The following is a 21532-nucleotide window of genomic DNA, read 5'->3' on the forward strand; positions in this document are numbered from 1 at the left end:
TAGAGTATACCCAGATTTCAATGAAATTGATGTAGTAGTTTTGGAGATTTTTGAGCCACAAATTTTTATACATAGTATTTTATATATAAATAATTAGACATAAGGAAACCGCAATTTAAATGAACGGTATTTTCATACTCTTCATACCTCGAAACATAAAGAAAATTCATTTTCACTTTCCACTCATTCCACGCAACCAAAAGTAATACTTTTCTTCAAAATGTCGGTAAACAATGCATCAAATTAAAAATGTATTATTTAATTAATAATATAGTTTCTATTTTTTACAATTTAATTCACAAAATGTTTATTTATTAATTCAAAAAGTAACAGCAGGCTTAGCCTAATTAAAGTTACTTTATAATAGTTGAATTTTTTAGAGTATGAAACATTCTAACGCTTATGACATTTATGATATTTCTAACATTTCTAACATTCTAACATTTATGGGAGTTTTAAACTAACGAATTTCAAATTTAATCTCTACCACTGAAATAAAAAAAATTATTTCCATTTTGATGCCTCACTAGAAAAAAAATTCAGTGGGTTAAACCAGATATTTTTCAAAAATTAATTTAGATAGGTGGTTTTATTTCAAAGCGGATTTATTTCTTTCTAACAGTAATGTATATTTAAAAACTGTACCTGCCCTTGTAAACAAAATTTTCAGAGAATAAATAATAGAAAATTTTAGTTATTAAACAAGAAAGTAAAAAACTGTTAGTTTACAAAACTTTTAAGGATGAAGGAAATGTTATCTTATAATTCTTTGATAAGATAAGAGTTCTTCCAACGCCAACAAAACCTCATTTAGAGCAAAATAAAAAAATGTAATTCCTTAAAGCAAAGTAGTAACAATCATTTACAGAATTCCTATTTCTAAGGGAATCATCCCAAAATACTTTAATAAGGATAAAAACTTAAAGTTTATAAACATTCAGATGCGTTTTATCAGACACTAACTATTTTTTTTCTAATGTGTATATACTGTGTCTATATTCAGATTTATGATCATCTGTATAATATTTTTTAATTATTTATTATTCTCATACAACATATAAATAAACTGAGTAAGCTTAACTTATCTGTATAAGCAAAGTTTGTATGTAGACATGAATTGATATAATAAAAAGTATTTTCTTCTGTAAACTAATAAAAACAACTATAAAAAGTAAAATTATTTTAATGTCATACAATAGCTTGCTGAATAAAATACAATTTGAAAAATTATTAATGTAAAAAAAAGTAAATGAATAAAAAAGTTAACACAATGCAAAGAAAATATAAAAAAAGCAAAGTATTGTGAAAACTAATCAAGTATCAACGTGGTATTACACTTAATGCATTATCTATGATGACATTATTTATTATTGCACAATACAACATAATATAATCATATAATTTTATCGTAATAATACTATAATGCAACATACAATATTAAATTTTATATTATCACGCAAACAAACACAAATTATATACATATAATTCTACTACACTCATGTAATAAACAACAATTATATAAAACAATAAATCACCAGATCATTTCAAAAACTAGAAACATCATTAAAAAATCAACCATATAATAAATAAAATTTTACAATAGTATAATATACGTAACTATTGTGTAATATTTTATCTATACGACTATATACTATGATAAAGATACATTTTATAGTATTTGAAGAACAAGTATACATATAAAAATAACTGGCAATGAAATTAACTACGTAAGGGGTGTGATAAAAAAAAATTAAAAAAAAAAGAAATAAGAATATTTTTTTAAAATTCTGCATGATGTGTCTTTAACTGAGTTTTATCTTTTTCTTTTATGATGGCAACACTGTCTATAATTTATATTAATATTTTCATCCAAATTAGATGTACAGTTTAAATTTACAACCAATTAATTGGAATGTATTTTATTATTAATGGTGATTTATTTTGTTTGATAATGATAGAACAAAGAATGTGCATTAAAATTTACTTTAAATATGGAATAAAGAAGATGGAAGTAGTAAAGATGTTAGAGAAGACTGGCGAGGATGTTACATCAGCACCAAGAGTTTATGAGCAGTACAAACAGTTTCAAGAAGATTGTGAAGGCAGCTGAACATCTAACATAACAACAACCAATGAAAATAGGACATCATGATCAATAATCATCGAATTCATATTAGAAAAGTTGCTAAAGAGGTGAGAATATCTTATAGTTCTTGTGAAACAATTTTGACAGATATTTTGAGAATGAAATGAGTAGCAGCAAAATTTGTTCCAAAACTATTAAATTTCCAACAAAAGCAACAGCACTGAACAAGTGTTAACCGACACCGCTGATGACTCAGAATTACTCAAATGTGTCATAATAAGTGACAAAATGTGGGTGTACAGTTACGATATTGAAATGAAGGTCCAATCATCCCAATGAAGGTTTCCTGAAAAACCAATATTGAAAAAAGCAAACTGAGTTCAATCAAATGTTAAGGTTATCCTTATGTTTTTTTTTTGTTTTTTTTTTCAATTATTATGGTATCGTTCATTATGAATTCTTACCACAAGGTGTACGGTCAACAAATATTATTACTTAATAGTATGCTGTTATGAGATACAATCCAGAGAAAATAACCATAAATTTGAGCAAATAATTCTTTTGATTTTGCATCACGATAATTAATATTGCTCACACTGCATTATTAATTTGTGATTATTTGGCCAAAAATAACACCATACTGATACTACAGCCTTCATATTTTCCCGACAACTTTTTCACCCAGCAACTTTTTCTTGTACCCACCGATTAAGAGACTATTAAATGGTAACAATTTATAATATATGAAATGAAAAAAAAAAATTCTTAAGCAAACTTAACGGTATACCAAAAAGTACTTTGAGGATCAGAAAAAATACTGCCGAAAGTCCATTGAATCTCTAAGGACTACTTTTCAAAGTGTAACAATATACAAGAATAAGTAATTTTTGTTTGATAAAAATTATTTTTTCTGAATTTTTCTATCACACTTTCAATGTATGTGTATGCATGTATCGATGTTTACTTATAAACTCAAGAACTGCTGGAATCGACCTGAATTTTTTCAATATTTTAACTAAACTATAAGGTCAGCTTTAGGTACACATTTATCCTGATAAGACTAACAGAGCAATAAAATTTAAACAGAGAGCAGTAAAAATTAAATATTTCATATTTAACATCATTATTTTTCAAATAGTAATATTTTGAGTAGCTAAATAAATCACTTTTTGTAAGAAAATTACTGAATGGTTTCAACAAATAAGCTTTTAAAAACCAGTTAAATTTTAATATTTCATCAGCTGTAGCAGCTATTTACAATATAGTATAGTAAAAATTGTGACATTTACACTTTACTACAATTATTTTAGATAGACAAGTGAAATAATTTTTAGTGGTAAGCAGTATCTATGAAACGCATTATGAATGAACTGCATTCTATGTCTTACATGCCCAAAATACACTTTACAAAAAAATATCTGATGTGGACACCACATGACTTTCTTGTACATCTATTAAATTACATATACAATTTTTTTTTTAAAACTGAAATGTAGGTTAAATTTTATTTCATTAATAACTTTCGATATTTAGTCATATTGTTTTTTTTTATTGTTATTACTGAATTTTTATTTTTTTAAAAAAAAATACGTAAATTAAGTCAGATTTAAACCAATGTGCATTCCCCTTGTAAGATCCAAATATTTCAATAATTAAAATTTTATTTTGCTATAACTCTGGAACCAATGAAAATAATTATCACTATATTGTTGAAAAGCTCTCAACAAGGGATTATTACTGGAGTTAAAAGTCCAAAATACAAATGTTTTGGATTTTGGACTTTTTTGGCCCAGTTGATTGCCATTAAGAAAGAAGGTGCACAACTAGATGTTACAACAATTCTAAATCCAAAATTTCAACATCCTACGGCTAATTATTTTTGAGTTATGCGAGATACATACATACAAACAAACGTCACACCAAAACTAATGAAAATGGATTCAGGTATGGTCAAAATGGTTATTTCTGTTGAAATTTAGTAACTGAAATTTTTCACATTTAAAATATTTCCTGTACTTCGTACAAGGAAGTAAAAAGTAATTAAAAGATTTTCTTATGAAACACTGTTAAAAATTTCGACTTGAAATTTCCCTTCCAGGTAACAAATAAATACAGTATCTAGATAAACGCCAGATAGTTTAATTTTTTTTTACATTTCTACATTTACATAAAATAAATTTTCAACATTAGTGTGTTAAAAATAAAAATATGATACCTTAAAAAAATTTGATACAATCCTCTTTGGTTTTGATAAACAGTTTTGAAATTGTTTACAATTAAAATTTTGAAATTTACTGAAAATGGTCTAATCAAAGGTTAACTACAATTATCAAAACATAACAGTAAGGAAGAGAGAGAAAATTTTATTTACAGTAGATAATATTCAATCTTTCACTAAAATAATTTAAACTGTGACGATATTCATTCAGACTAAAAGAATGTTATGGGAAAAGTTTTTAGTGTACCTTAAACTTATTTAAATAGCTATTGTTTTGGCTATTTCATTTTTCACTGTCAGTGATTACATCATAAATTTTATTGTTTTTCCAAGGAAATATAAAATACCCATAAAACTAGTTCAAACCTACTTAACTCTCAATTAAACAATACCGTAATAAAATAACTTTAGACATTATTTTAAATATGGGTAAATTCATTATTTATTTAAAGGATGCAAATCATAACGTTGAGTAAATATTATTATGCATTTCAATTTTTTAATTATTTACATTATACAAAGGTGGTGGCAGGGAAGTTTTAACCAGTCAAGCTGTTAATTCCTGATACAGTGCCATTAATTAACCTCCAAAAAAAAATAAATCACCAGTAAACAAATGTTAAAATCTAATTATAAAAAAATAGATTATTTTTTTATAATTACTGTTTACAACAACATAGAATAAAATATGGCTTTTCCTGATAATATAGGTGGACAATTAGATTACGTTTTACTTTCTGACATTTTTTCACTTAGTATGCATTATTGTACTGAAACAATATGTTTACCTGATATTCTAAGTATTTTCATGTAAAACTTGAAAATACTTAGATAAATAGAAAATAATAAATAAATAGATAAATAGAAATAATAGATTTCCAAATAATTTTAATATTCTTAATAATTTGAAGAACATTAAATGAAAAATTTCCCACATTCCAGAGTGTTTGTTTATGCACGTACTAGTCGCACAGTTTTTCTCTAATCCTTTCCTTATTTTTATCAAGTTTATAACCTTTGCTTACGTTCAGTTTCTTATTCACACAGCCAGCATTTTTTATAAGCCTACCTCCTTAAAAATCAACAAAAACATGAAAAATATTATATCACTTTTTTAATTCTTTTTTAAATTTTAATTTTTTTGAAGTAGGCAACAAGTAAACGGAAGACAATTTGTAATTAGTTATTTGTTCTTTTTAACTAAAAGCAAACTTAAAAAAATTAAACAAAAATTAAAAAAGCATTTTTGAATCTTTAATGCCTTTTTAAGGGTCAGTTTTAAGTTTATTTTATTAGAAAATAATTTTAATCTAGCTTTTTTAAAAGTTTTCTTAACTATTTTTAAATAGTTTACACTTATAAACAGATAACAATATTTGCCTGATTACTGCCTTGCCGCTTGTTTTATTTTTATCTTTTGTATGTATCATTAAAAAAAATGTTTGTAAGTTTTGGAAAAATATTACAATATCATGTGAATTACATCAATACAAGTAATGTTGAAGCACGGTGATCACATCACATACTTCCTGTCATAACATATTTACATCTACATAAATTAGTCATTGCCTATAGATTCTATTTTTTGACAAGCCTATAAACATTTTTTTTACAGGTAAGATTTTTGTTTTGCTTATAAATTTTATGTAAGACTGTTTGTATATTAAGAAACAGTTCATAACAGTAATGGTTGTAGGCAAACTGGCAAGAGTTATAAGGTACTCTAGCATATGATTATTTTTCTCAAGAATAACAAACATCAGGCTTAAAGAGAAGAGTGAAACGGTTTATCATTGCTTTCATCACTGAGCCACATACATGGATGGTTACATAACAGCATACCAAAACTGACCAAAATACAAGAAGTATATTCAGCCTTATAAATGATTCATTCTGCACACTGTAGAGATTGGTAGTGTCAAAATGAACATTTGGACAGGACTAATACTGTTGGTATATCAGGTGTTTAAAACACAATGTCACATCTGTAAGAAAGACTTGGAGAAATAAAGCATAGCGATAAATTAATTTACCGCTTCCTGTTATGAAGTAATGAATTTATATAACTGCTTCAACTCAATAGGGAATTTTATTTTTTCAATCACTAAGTTCTTCAACTCTTTTAAGAGGAGTCTGATGCAGAATTATTACTCAGAAGCCAAATATTAGGATTATCTGAGGCACTGTCATATAATAACTACCAGCCCTATTACAATGACCAAAACGAAGCTCCGACTTTACTGCACTCGTCAACTCATTGCAAAGAATAATCAAGGCCCACATATCTCAACATTAACATACAACAAATGAAGAAATGCATAACGATGTGGAGGAAACTTTCACACCATAACTCCAGAGATGGTTCACGACACGTCAAGGAGAATGTGAAGACGCACAAGTCTATGTATTCAGCACGATGATGCATATACAGATCCACTAGATAATAATTTGCAAGTACGAATGTATATTAATGTTGAAACTATATATCAGTCTACAACAAATATTGTTTAGAGGTATTGGGTTTACGCAGACATACTTTTGATTTTATATCAAAATAGCCCTTACTTAAAATACCTGCCTATTAATTACAAAAAAGAATACTGAGAAGCACAATATTGACAAAATAAGTATCTATGACAATGTTTCAGCCAACTTCGGCAAGTGTAAATTTAGCTTAAAATCATTACAGAAATGAAACCTTCAACTCAGATTATCCATCATAATTTACCTTAAATAGGTTAAGAAAAAATCTATCTCACAACAGGTTGAGATAGTGTAAATCTTTAATTGATCAAAGACATACTCCTTCCTATGAACAACCTTTAAGGAGGGAACAACAATTTAATTTTCTTACGGCAAAATTTTCACAAAAAAAATTTAAATAAATTTAAAATGCTATATGATATTGATCTATTGTTGTTCAACAATTAAGTTTCTACATCTGATTCCTATTTATTACTTAACTCTTATAAAATTACTTTTTAATAAACTAATTTTTGTAACTATTCTCCGTCTACTTTATGTAGAGGCCTGAAGTAAACAATTGCATGGACATGGTACGTGTAAATACATAACAAATACACATTTGACAACTTCAACCACTTGATGCAATCCACCGAGTGGACAAAAATGACATTACTTTTTAAAATAGCTACCACATAATAAGAACATTAATCATTACTTACGCCTGTTACTAATTTCAGATTTTCACACTATTATGTAATTATAAATATTTCAGGTCTACAGCAATGTAAGCAATGCATTATTATTGAAAAATTTATACTAATTTCAGTTTCCTAATTTTATAATATTCATATTATTTGGTACTTGAGGCCTAGAATAAACAAACATTTCATGTGTTAGTGTAAGTATTTGAATTGCAATTCGGTACATATCACATATGATGTTATACACACAATAGCAATACTTCATACCTATTTATAGTTTTATGACACAGTTAAATTATATTTCCAACACTATTTTAAAAACTGTTACTTGGTTTTGTGAAACGTCATTGGTATTTTAACTGTGGCATTGTTAACTGCTTGTGATAGAAGTTACTTTGAATGAGGAGGTTGTTTTTATTATTAATTTGGTTTAAATAAGTATCTTACTGAAATTTATGACTTACTTGCTTTATTACAGTGCTAGAAATTAAGTTTTTGTTTATAAGTGTTTCTAAGAGTTGTGAAATTTAATAACTATGGTCAAAAGTCCTTCTTGCTGTATAGTTAGACACAGATAAGGTAAAATATTAGGAACTGGGGAAAGATGATAGTTCTTAATGCTTTCAATAATTGTCATGAAAAATACCCTACTTTAAAAATTAAACTAGCAGAAGTGCTTACATCTGAATTCACAGGTGTATCCATTTCAAGTACTGAAAGATGGCGAGTTGAAAGGAAAAAATATGGAGTAGTATAGACCCAAAAAAGAAAATAAAACTTCAAAACCCATTTTAGGCCAATTTGATGATTTCAATAAAAATGTTATCAAATCCAAAATTCACAGTTTATTTTTTAAAAAAATGAATTGCCCTCACTCAAAAAGGTACTTTCAGCTGTAAAAAGTGATCAGGATTTACCCAAAATTAGTCAGGCTAGTTTATATAAACTTCTTTTATCAATGTGTTTCAAATTTGCAGGAAAAAGCAGAAATAGTTTTATCATTGACAGAGATGACATTAAGATTTGGCGAAGGAATATTTGAAATAGATTAAAGAGTTTAGAAGAATGAGAAAAAATGCTTTTTATGTGGATAAAACTTTAGTAAACGAAGGTCATTCAGCCAATAAAATTTGGTGTGAACTTCCATTAAAACATCTAAATGGGCTTTTCTCTCTGGTTTAAGTATCAGTATATAATCTCCAAGTAACAAAGAAAAACAACTGACTGTGGGTTATGTAGGAAATGAAGATGGATTTGTGATAGGTGCATTATTAGTTTTTGAATCCAACAAAACGGGTAATTACCACAAAGAAATGAATGGTAATTTTTTTTAAAAACTGGTTTAATATAATTATGAAATTAATTCCCCAAATAGTGTTATTGTTATGGATAATGCACCATACCATAGTGTAAAATTAGAAAATATTCTGAATACATCATGGCTAAAAGCGAATATAGTATCATGGCCGAGAGAAAAACAAATTTCATTTGATTCTACATTTTTAAAGATTAAACTTCTAGAAGTTAAAAAAATAAGCAAAAATTTAACGAATATGTAATCAATGAAATGGCTGAGGCAAATGGACCTACAGTATTACAGCTTCCACCATACCACTACAATCTGAATCCAAAGGAACTAGTCTGGAGTTCAGTAAAAGGATTTGTAGCTTGGAATAGCAAAACTTATAAACTGGTTAATGTGTGGATTTTACTTGAAAACAGTACCTCAAAGGTAACGGCAGATAAGTAGCGGAACATTGTTAAACATGTGCTGCAAGAAGAAAAAATGTAGAAGATGGATTATTTTGTTGATATTAATTTTGAAAATGACTCCTCATAATTTAATTTAGTGAAGATGAAGATGAGGTGTTGACAGGATGTGATTATTCGTTGGGTGATTCACCATAAGAAATTGAGAAAAATCACCATAAAGAAATTACGAAAAATGGTAATAAATCATAAAATATTTTTTTAAATTATGTTATGCACGTAAGTAGAATTACAGGATTTGTGTAAGCACTTCAATTATTTACAAACCTATTTATGTTTATTATTTCATTAAACTATTATTATTTTGTATAGCTACTACTGTCTATGACATTACTGCTCTAATGGTAAAACAAGATTAGCATTGAAGATAACAATAAAAATTATAAACAATTATAACAATAAATTATATAATTAACAATTTGTAACCTTTTCTTAATTTAATAAACATTAAATGTTTTGGAATATACCAAGCAATAGGCAACTATTTCTATATTATTATTATAGAAACTAAATCAGGAACGCGGTAGCTATCGTGTAATTTTGTGTAAACCCAGTTCATATTACCTCGCTCGGCATCTGTTTTGTTTACTTCAAGCCTCAAAGTAAAGTAGACAGATATTAGTTTCCATGCATATTGCCAAGAAAGCAGAATCTATTCTGTTTAATCTCATTCTAAAAACCACTGTTAGAAATATTTATTTTATAAGTGATGCTTTACTGGTCAATTAATATTTTTAATTATTATCTCTATATCTTTCATTTATTTTATTTTTTCTTATTTATACTGTTTCCCAGAGTCTAGAGAAGATGATTTGGTTTAGATTTTAAGTAAACATTTATACGAGGGTTATTTTTTTTTAAGGTCCGATCGGTCACGAAATTAAAACCACAGTGAAAATAAAAAATTTTTTATTTGTAACAAGTACTTACATAGTTACGCTACGCATTATTTCTCTACATAGTCGCCACTCCGATTTAAACATTTGTCATAACGTATTACCAACTTTCCAACACCCTCATAGAACGGAGCCGCCTGTGTTTTCATCCATGTTTTTACGCTGGTCTGCAGCTCGATATCTGTGCCAAAATGTTGTCCTCCTAGTCAGCGTTTCATGTGAGCAAAGAGGTGAAAATCAGATGGAGCCAAGTCCGGGCTGTATGGTGGTATGGTGTGTGATCAAACACTTCCCAACCAAAACGCTGCAGGAGCTTCTTTGTTACAGCTGCAGTGTGCAGCCGAGCATTGTCATGGAGAAAGACAATGCCTGATGACAACATTCCTCTCCGCTTATTCTGAATTGCCCTTCGTAGATGCCACATTCCATGAGTTCCACCAAGAGAACTCCATTCCGGTCCCAGAACACAGTAGCCATACACTTTCTGTTGGAGAAGGTTCGCTTGAACTTCTTTGGTTTACTGGGAGAATGAGAATGCATCCACTGTTTGGATTGTTCTTTTGTTTCTTCAGTTTCAAAATGGACCCATGTCTCGTCCCCTGTGACAATTTTATTCAAAAAATCTTTTCCTTCATTATGGTAGCGCTGGAGAAACGTTAGGGAGGCATCCATTCTCATTGTTTTGTGATGGTTGGACAGCATCTTGGTTACCCATCTCGCACACAGTTTGTGGTACTGAATGGTGTAGAGAGCTGACTTTGAAATTCCAGGAAACTAATCACTCAATACAGAAATTGTGAACTGACGATTTTCTCGAATTGCCTAATCCACTCGCTCAACAACATCATCAGTTGACACTCGCTTCCTTCCCTAACCGCCTGCATCATGAACATCTGTATGTTCTGCTTTAAAGTTCCTGCACCATTGTAGCACTTTCCTTCACTCATTGAAGTTTTACCGTACACATTACTTATTCGTCGATGAATTTCAGCTGCATTACACCCCTCAGCCTGAAGAAATCGAATTACCGCATGCACTTCACGCTTGGTGGGAGATGCTATTGTTGTAGACATGTTTACGTGCTAGCTGCGTGTTCAGAACTAAACAAAGTGACGCGGCGTGATTGAAGCCCATACTAGAGATGCTGCGCAACACATATGCGCAAAGGTTCATCCGATTTTTGCACGGGTTTTTATTTCGCGACTGATCGGACCTTGAAAAAAAAATAACCCTTGTAAATAGCTTTTGGTGTTCACTAGGTTTAAATAAGAAACCATATAAAAAATGATGACAAAATTAAAAAATTAAATCGATCTTGAAATGACAATTGTAGAAAAAATATCTAACACTAAAGAAATTAAGCTTTTATCACATTCTACATAAATAAAAATTAACATAAATTACAAATGTTATCATCATATTCATTTATGAATTATAAGCAAAATAAAAAAGCTAGGAAAGAACTGCATAACTTTCCCGGCTACAAGATCAAGTTATGCTGTTCATTTTTGCCATTTTGAAATTCAATCATTTTAAGTTTTATTTGTACCTTTATGATAAAATAATTTCTTTTTATGCAAAAAAAGTAACCAAAATTATGAATCCTTTTTTTCACATTTTTATGTGAAAATATTTATTTCTAATTTTTTTATGGATAATTGAATAAATAAATTTGAAATGACTGATCATTTCTATACATATTAAGGATCTAATGAAAGTTGAATAGTTTTAGCTTTCAAACAGTTCAAAGTGGACTACTGTTTCATACTCTTGTTTTTTTCCAAATGTAAACAATATGTAAAAGAACAGCAAGTGAATACAGAACCAAAAAATGTTCAATTAGACAGCTTTAATTATTTCTTTGACATATTAAAAAAAAGAAAATGTATTGTAATAAATTTTAATGTGATTGATTTAAAAAGATTTTTTTATTAAATATAAAACTACATGTTTGGTTATATTTAAATCTACTAATTTTAATTTTTGAAGCCAATAAGTTGCTCAACAAAATAAAGCAACAAAAAAAAAATCTTTAATATTATATTACCATCATGATTTCAAAAAATAGGTTTTCAACTTTTTGAAAATCTGGGGCACATGCATCAAGGGGCATTTTTTAATGATTAAAACATTCACTAAAATTGATTTTAAATAAATTAAAAATTTACACAAAAAAAGATTTTCTATTTTTTTTTTTAAATTTGGTACCTTCCCCACAGGAGAAAATTATTTTATGACTATTGTTTGACAAAAAAAGGTTGAAAATTAAAAATTTAATTCTGAAAATTTCAAAAAACGTTTTTTTTCATTTTTGGGGCTCCAAGCCCCAATAGGGAAGCATTAGAGTAAAATTAACTTTTAAGGAAATAATCTAGGTGGTAATAATAAATTTAAAAAAATACTTTTTAAAATACCAGGGGACCCGTGCTGTTCTGCAGAATTACTAAATAAATTAAATCAGTCATAATGGATAATTTACTGGTTCATAAGACTACCTTCGAGAGAGAACCGTAGCTGTACATCAATCCTTAGGTTTCATCTCACTTTCACCTTTTTAAAAGATTTTGCACATGATAGGACAACATGCAACTGTTTACAGCTAAAATTTGGTTCAGATAGGTAGATTCCTACTCGATTCAGAGTCTGTCCTTTCTTGCTCATGGTCATGCAAAGCGCTAACCATATAGAAAATTGTCTTTGTTTAAAGAAAGTGGGACAATAGTGTCAGACCGAGAAGTCAACTCGAGGCAGAAGCACCCATTGTCCAGCAATCACACCTGTTATAATTTCCACATCCAAACTGTCGTCATAAATTTTTCTGACTATCAGTCTCCTTCCATTCAATAATCCCTTTACTGGATTTAATTTTCACAGCAACATTACAATGCTACCTTCTTTTAAAGTCGACATGTGTGGCAGCAAACAACTAATTTTTTGGGAATTTAAAAATTTGGTGGAAAACTGCAACAGTTCACTCTCTTCCTTTGTTATTAATGCATTCAAATTCATATAAGTTCTTGATTCTCCTGGAATAAGATGAAACAATGCTCTGTTGATTTCATCACAATGCTCATTTTTTGGTGCAAAAATTACAATAGTCAAAAGATTTTGAAACATCTGGAAAAGAGAGAAAATTTCAGCCGTATATTTCACATGGGATTGGTATTCACCAGTCCAATGATGAAGAATTATGTCAAGAATTTAAAAATAATGAGATCCATAATTACGTGACAAGTCGACTTTTGCTCCTAATGAAACAAATGAGATTGCATTATTGTACTGATGAATATTAACTCTGAAATTCTGTAATTTTTCATCACTACCAGCATATAATTTTCCCACTTCCTTGAGTACTGTAAAGTATGGAAGTTTGATTTTTACATCGTAACAATAAAGAGTGTAACCACCAGTAACCAGGCCAGTAGTTCCAATAATCAAATTTGAACAATGAACCCAATTCAGTTTAACCTATGTCACTATTAGTTGTTGGACTTTAGTGAAATAAGATTGGTTTTTGTATTTACAGAAAAGTACTTGGAAATTTCCATCACCTTTCATATGTACCACAGATTTATGTTCTCCTTAAAAGTTGAAGCGGATTCAAATACTTCCTTCATCATTGAAGTGCGCCTTTTTTTAAGAATATCAATATCCATAGTGTCAGAACTTGAGTCTTGATTTCAGTTTTTCAATTTGGTCTTGATTTCTTCCACTACAAGTAGCGCCACATGTAACCATATCAAATTTATTAATCTTCGTTAAATTATATCTTTCTTAAATTCCTTGATTGGAATCTGTCATAAAATTTAGTGTGTTTTTTAAAAATTTTAGAAGCCTTCGCTCTTATTCTACAAATAAGCAGTTTAACGTTCTTTATAGAAAAAAAAAACTAATAGAAAGTTGGAAAAAAACGAAAATTCAATCCCCAGTTTTAACAACTTCACTCAACAACAGCAAGATGACTACTGAACAGGGAGATCACTAACACAGGTATTTATAAGGATGCATTTGCTCTGCCATTAATCAGCAAGTAAACCAATCAGAGAGTAGATACATCTCTCTTGTTAATGGTTATGCATTAATTGAATAAGTGTATGTAGATGTAAGTTTGAAGGAAAATTTAGAGGTGATGTGGAAACCTCATTTAAATTTCTCAGTGTTTTAAGAGTCTAACACAGTCTGTATCTTAATTTGTTGCTGAGATATTACAGTTAAAAAATACATTAGAGTATTAGAAAATCGATGTTCCCTCAAAATTTTATCAGAATTGAGTGAGCGAAGTCAGTGTAGGCTCATTTGATGTGGCTTAACATAGTGAATGTTTTAAGACTTCAATGTAACTTCTATCTGAAAAGTTGGTGAGATATCTCATTTTTAATGCTGCTAAAGTACAGATTTGAGTAACAGGAAGCTATGCTTCCTCAAAACTCCTCTCAGAATTGAGTGAAGTCTGTGCATGCTTGTTAAGTGTGGCCTGATGTAATGAGTGTTATAAAAATCCAATGAAGTTTGTACCTTAATTAGTTACTGAGAAATTGCAGAAAAATTATTTTTACGTTTTTTTTTTTTAATAAATAAAATAAAGATTCATAATTCTAAATAAACAAACTTGTAATTTTCTAGGAAGGGGGTGAAAATTTTTGGCTATTTCGTTTCAAGAAATACTAAAGAGTTAAGAGCTATTGAAAAACTAAGATTTTTACATTTTAAATGCAATGGATAACTTGCACAAGGGATTTAAATTTAAAATAAATTTATTCTAAATTCAGCGTTATGTAGTAATATTTTTTGCTACAGACCACTGGAGTGTGATGAGAAAAAAATGTTATATGGTGGTTGGAAGACCTATTGATGTACAAAATATAGGCACAAAAAACTCCAATTAACTCCATTTCTAAAGAAAAATATACTAAAGGAAGAAAATATATAGCCATTTTTGGGGAGCGGATGAATATTTTATAAAGCCGTTTGGTAATTTGTGATTTTGATAAAAAAAAAAACTTCAACTTATGTAAGAAATATTTTTTTTGCTAAAATGCCCCAGTAAAGATTTGCAATTTATTTCAATCAAAACATCCCCAACCCTTTTTCCAATCTTTGGAAAAATTGAATAAATTCCTTCCCCTAAAGATATCTGTCTACCAAATTTGAACAAGTCAGTCAAAGGGATTCAGAGTTATAAGATCAAAAACAGGCCAGTATACATACATACATACATACATACACGCACAAATGTCTGACAAAAATAGATTTTGTGGACTTGGGAGCGTTGGAATAAATTTATTTTCACTGATCATTTACAATTTATTTAAATGTAATTTTTTCTTTGTTAAAAAAGTTTTTTAAAAATGTCTCCTTAAGGCATAAAACTTAAACAAAAACCAATTTCTTAGATTTTTTTGACCGATTTACATACATTCCCATTATAGCTGTAGCAATATTTTTTCTCTTCAACCAGAAAAGTAAAAATGAGAACTTGGAAATAACGCAGCCAAATGCAAAATTCTTTAAAATAAAACATTAATTACAAATTTTTAAAGAAGGTAAGAGTATAACAATAAATTTTGGTAAGCTACAAAGCAGGAAAGGAAATTTTCAAATATCCATACAACTGTTTTTTGTAACATATAAATGCTACTAATTTATATATGCAAAACGTTACTAACTGAACAGGAAACTTAACTTATACTAAAAAGATTAATTGCAGTACGGATATGATTAATTTAATTGATAAACAAATCACACAAAATAGATAAAAACTGATTATTAGAAAAATCAACTGAATAAAAAGTGTAATTTTATATGTAAAATCGCTCATGTATTTCTGACAAAAAGTAATACTTATTTCTGATAAACTCATTTTTTTATACAATACCTGGTATTATTAGATTAGCACTTCTAAATTCAACACGTTTATCATCAAAACATACTTGATGTCTTTTACTAAGCCAAGCCGTTTGAGGTGGTACTTTATCAACAACTCTTACTAACGATGCAAGATCATTTGATATCAAATAGGATACCATATTACGACCAATAAATCCACATCCTGTAAGCAAAAAATAACCACAATAAATAATTATGACTGCAAACACACACACACACACACACACACACACACACACACATATATATATATACATACAAAATGTTTCTAAAATGGTAGGCTGGCTATACTTTTTCAGATTCCACTTGTAAAACTAAACATAAAATATCCTTAGGAAAAATGGCAATTTCTCCTTCGTTCTCACCTGTCCACCAATTTGTTATTTTTATATAAAAGTTTATATCTCAAATTTGGATAGAGAAATCACATTAATATTTTGTAAGTGTCTTTGTAATAATGTTTCAAAATAAGAAAAAAAATCAGGACTTAATACCTTTGCAAATTATAAAATGGTAGACATTTTTATTTTTCAATCCGTTATATATCCATAAGTACAAGTTTTATCAAAATGTATGTTTACTAAAATATTAAGCCTTTTATTTTGAACAAAATCACATTTTATTTTTTTAAATCGGTTAACAAATAGCCGAGTTATGGCAGAAAATTGATGTTGTAATTTTGTATCTGATTTCATGTCATGCACTTTAAGTTCAATTTGATTAAATATTAATTGCTTTTATTTATTGTTAATTCTAATATTGTAAATTAGTATCAAATTAAGTAATAATTTTTTCAAAATAAAATTTATCATATAAGAAAGGGAGTCCAACAAGGATGTTCCCTATCCCCGTTACTTTTTAATATTTACATGGAACTAGCAGTTAATGATGTTAAAGAACAATTTAGATTCGGAGTAACAGTACAAGGTGAAAAGTTAAAGATGCTAAGATTTGCTAATGATATAATAATTCTAGCTGAGAGTAAAAAGGATTTAGAAGAAACAATGAATGGCACGGATGAAGTCCTACGCAAGAACTATCCCATGAAAATAAACAAACAAAACAAAAGTAATGAAATGTATTAGAAATAACAAAGATGGACCAATGAATGTGAAAATAGGAGGAGAAAAGATTATGGAGGTAGAAGAATTTTGTTATTTGGGAAGTAGAATTACTAAAGATGGACGAAGGAGCGATATAAAATGCCGAATAGCACAAGCGAAACAAGCCTTCAGTCAGAAATATAATTTGTTTACATCAAAAATTAATTTAAATTTCAGGAAAAGATTTTTTAAAGTATATGTTTGATTGTCGCTTAATATGGATGTGAAACTTGGAAGATTGGAGTACCTGAGAAGAAAAGATTAGAAGGTTTTGAATTGTGATGCTATAATAGGAGAATGTTGGAAGTTGGATGGGTGGATAAAGTGACAAATGAAGAGGTGTTGCGGCAAATTGATGAAGAAAGAAGCATTTAAAAAAATATAGTTAAAAGAAGAGACAGATTTATATGCCACATATTAAGGCATGCTGGAATAGTCGCTTTAATATTGGAGAGACAGGTAGAAGGAAAAAATTGTGTAGGCAGGCAATGTTTGGAATATGTAAAACAAATTGTTAGGGTTGTAGGATGTAGGGGGTATACCGAAATGAAACAACTAGCACTAGAAAGGGAATCTTGGAGAGCTGCATCAAACCAGTCAAATGACTAAACACAAAAAAAAAACTTATGACTAATATTTACAATATTTTTACCTTATGACAACCAATTGTTACGTTTCTAATTTTTTCTAGTGAATTTTATATTTTTATATGTTTTAATTCTAAATTATTATAAGGTCCTCCTGAAGATACCAGAATAGTCAAAAAGGTTTGAGGAAAACACGTAATATATTGGTAAGCTGAGCGGTTTATACTTCTTTCTTGTAGCAATTGCCCATATCTCAACTCCATTGTTTCTTTCTACACATTTAGCTGTGAATTTCTTTTATGTTTCCCCCGCATGATCAGCAGTGTTTTAATAACAGGGTCCTCATTTTTTTCTCTATACTTTCCTGCTTCTTTTCACCATTTATCGTACATTATCTCAATGATTAAAAAAAAGTGAGTGTGCATTACTTTGCTTCTCTGTTGCTGTAGTTTAATTTAATTGTTCTTTCTTGCGCCTGCCTTATATGACACATTTCTCTCATTAATTCCTACAATCTTTTCACTGTTCCTTTTTCCATGTGTTTATTCTTAAATACTACCCGTATTTTTCCTTATAATACATTATCATATGCCTTTTCAGTATCTAGGAAGGGTATCCTCACAATCATAATGTCTTTCTTGTCATTAACCTCGCCTAAAGCCAAGATGATCCTTTTTAAGACATTTTTCATTCTTGCACAAATTTTTCATAACATTTGTTTTTTAAAAGATGTTCATAGACACACATTTAGATGACTTCCTGGTATTTATTAAGTCCTTCCTGCTTCCATTCTTAAAAATAGAAATTATGATTATTTCTTTTTTATAATCTTGTTATCGCCTTCCGTTTTCATTTTTTACTCATCATTAATAAAGGTACTACTTTATATCTTTTTGCTCTGATTGTACATTCCATTTCTCCACAGTTAGATTTTTCTCTTTTTTATGTTGTGATACAAACTCCTCCTCCTCCTCAATCTTCTGTTTCTCACCTTCTATAACATGCAGTTTCATTTGAACGTTTGACATTTTTTTCTTTTTTTTGCTGACTATCCCATCTAAACCTCTCTGTTTCCATCCCTATCCTTCTTTTTATCACACTTGTTGACCCTTTCATCCAGAATCTACTCTCTGCTAAACAGTTCCACCTCCTGTTCCTTTACCATTCTTCCATTATTCAGGCAATACTAGTTGCCTTATTCTTCTAGTTTGTTTTGCCCTACCCCTTCCACGATACTGTTTCCTTCTATTTGTTATAGCAAATCCTTTCACAAACGTCTATTGCTGTTTATGTCAAAATTTGTTTTTAATTCTTCACCAGTTATTTTTTTTTTATTTTTCTTAAGCCGTTTTTTATTTTTCCCATTTTTCTTTTCTGAACATTCTACAAGATTCACATGTTGATAATTCTGTTTGGTCAATGTACCATTCCTCTTGCATAATTGTAATCATATCTACTCTTTATTATTTTTGCTCCCTCATCCTTCTCATTTATACTTATTTTTAAACCGCTGTCTATCTTCACCGACAAATGCCTTCAAGTCCTCCTCTAACATTACCTTTTCCTTATCAAGTTACCTACGGAATTTTTAAATATTTCCTTTTTTTCATTACACCTACTTAAGAAGCATATATTTTTTATGAATACTTTAACTGGCATTCTCATTTTGGATTGACCTCACAGATTTCCCTCAACATCTCATTAAATTTCCCTTAGCACCATTCCCTTTTCATCTCTCCTTCCTTTCTCATTTCAGTATGATACTCTTTTACCAGTTCATCATACATCATTCTTCATTTTCTGTAGTTTGCTAGTTCCAACACATTGTCTCCTCTACTCTATCAAACATACTATCTCCACCATTTTTCTAGTCAGTATTGTAACATTCTGAGTTCGTAATGCAAGTTATTTTTATTTTATTTGATTAGGACTCATTTTTGACTTCCTATATATTTGCTTTTACTTCTCCTGAATCCTTTCACCCTTTATAAGTGTAGTAGTGATGTTAGGGCAAACATTTCCGCTTAACATCTCTGCTGCACTGTCAATATTATTCTATGACTTGATATCTTATTGTGAATATCTGTAGTTTTTATTTTTTTATTTTCTATTTCAGATTGATAGAATCAGGTGACACCACTGCTATGACTCAGCTTGAGAATAAATTTACTAAAAATATTACAAATTTACTGAAAAATGAAACCACAGCTGGTGCTAAAGTGTTTGTTGTAAAGTGCTAAATTATTGTTTGTTTTTATTAAAAAGTTATTCTTTTTAAATTAATTTGTTATTTATATCTTCATTCATGTACAATTTTGAACATAATTGCATCTGCATGTATTGATTCTACTTGACCTAACATTTCACAAATAATTGCCTACAGTAATGAAATTTGGTATGTTAGTTTGTAAATTAACGGTATTAATTTTTATCAGATTTTTAAAAACAAATCAGATGTTCTTGAACAGGGTTTGATTTCATGAAATTTTTATTTGGACATATTTTTCAGTTTATCAAAAATTAATAACACTAAATATATCTTAAAAAGATATTTTAAAAAGTCATAAAAAGCTCTCCTACATCTAAATTTATAGTTCAGTTTTTCCAACTTTTTACTGTATTAATGCATCTTAATTAAAACAGAATTGTTATATATTATTCTTAACTTTAACAAAATTTAGTAAATAACTACTCTATTACTAATTTGTCTTTCAATTATATTAAGGTTTTTTCAGTTGATTATAATTTTATACAATAAAATGGAAAACTAATTTTAGTAAATTTGAAGTTTAAAATACGATGGTATCAAATAAAATTCAAAAAATGAAAAATAACATAAAATTTTACTATCCAACATGATTTGAATATTTTGATACAATTAATAGAGAATTTGTACGTATGTTTTGTTTATTATTATTGTCTTTTGTTTATTATCTTTTATGATCTCACAGCACCACTTTAACCAGTCCTTATCCAAGCCTCTTCGATGGGAATTGTTTGGACCTTGTGGTTCTCCCAGTCCTTTTTCATACGTTCCAATCTTTGTGCCCTTTATAGTAGTGAAGATGTTTGTGTTTTGAGTTTTTTCTAGTGAGTGTTAGGCAAGTGTTTTTTTCTTGATTTTATTGTTTAATTTTATTTTATCTGTGGTGTCCTCTCGTGTTAGGTCAACTTCCTTCAGATCCACTTTTACTGCTTTGATCCATCTGCATCCTGTCTTGGTGTTTTTCGAGTCGAGATTGTACTGTATTGTATTACCCGTTTCAGAAGTTTTGCATCCTCATGATGTGTCCAAAGAATCCTAGACTCCTCTTACGCATGGTATCAGTGATGGATTGTAATTCTCTGATTGGGCACAATCCACCACTGCCTGTCATTCTGGTCCTTTTTATTGATGCAGGTTCTTCCAAATCTTCTTTCGATTTTCGCTTCTGATTTTTACCCTCGACTTAAGAGTTTCTGAGGGTTAGTTTTATCATGTTTATTAATTTCGTACGTAGTCCGAGGTGAATTTTTAGTAGAGATTTCTCTGTGGATCCCGTCATAAGCTTCTTTGCAATCTACAAATGTTATCACAATGTCTGTGTTTCTTTTCCTGTTGCAATCCGTTATTAGCATGAGACTTATGATCTGGTCTGAACAGCTTCTGCAGGGTCTGAAACTTCCCTGGATTTTCCTAGTTCTTTCTTGAGTTGTGAACAGATCCTTTTGATTCTTGAAAGAATTTTGTATGTTGTGTCTAGGAGTGAGATTCCACTGTAATTTTTAGGGTCGTTTTGTCCCCTTTTTTGTATAGCGGATGGATGAGGGCTGTCGTCC

General features: G+C 29.2%; 1 protein-coding gene and 1 long non-coding RNA gene across 5 annotated transcripts in view; one reads left to right on the plus strand and one right to left on the minus strand.

The window, feature by feature from the left end:
• LOC142329952 (uncharacterized) overlaps positions 1-21532 on the minus strand; it is a 111639-nt gene that overhangs the window by 74721 nt on the left and 15386 nt on the right. For all 4 annotated transcript variants that reach the window (XR_012757636.1, XR_012757637.1, XM_075374932.1 and 1 more), the window contains exon 2: positions 16013-16186. Coding sequence is in view for 2 of the 4 variants with exons in the window: in XM_075374932.1 (XP_075231047.1) it covers positions 16013-16186 (174 nt within the window). In the remaining 2 variants the exon portion in view is untranslated. The remainder of the gene's footprint in view (positions 1-16012; positions 16187-21532) is intronic.
• Positions 1802-19992, plus strand: LOC142329954 (uncharacterized). Its single transcript, XR_012757638.1, has 2 exons — positions 1802-2193; positions 19830-19992. It is a non-coding gene; the product is annotated as an uncharacterized LOC142329954 (long non-coding RNA).

This window comes from Lycorma delicatula, chromosome 9, assembly GCF_047948215.1.
Source record: "Lycorma delicatula isolate Av1 chromosome 9, ASM4794821v1, whole genome shotgun sequence".
In the NCBI taxonomy this organism is placed as follows: Eukaryota; Metazoa; Arthropoda; class Insecta; order Hemiptera; family Fulgoridae; genus Lycorma; species Lycorma delicatula.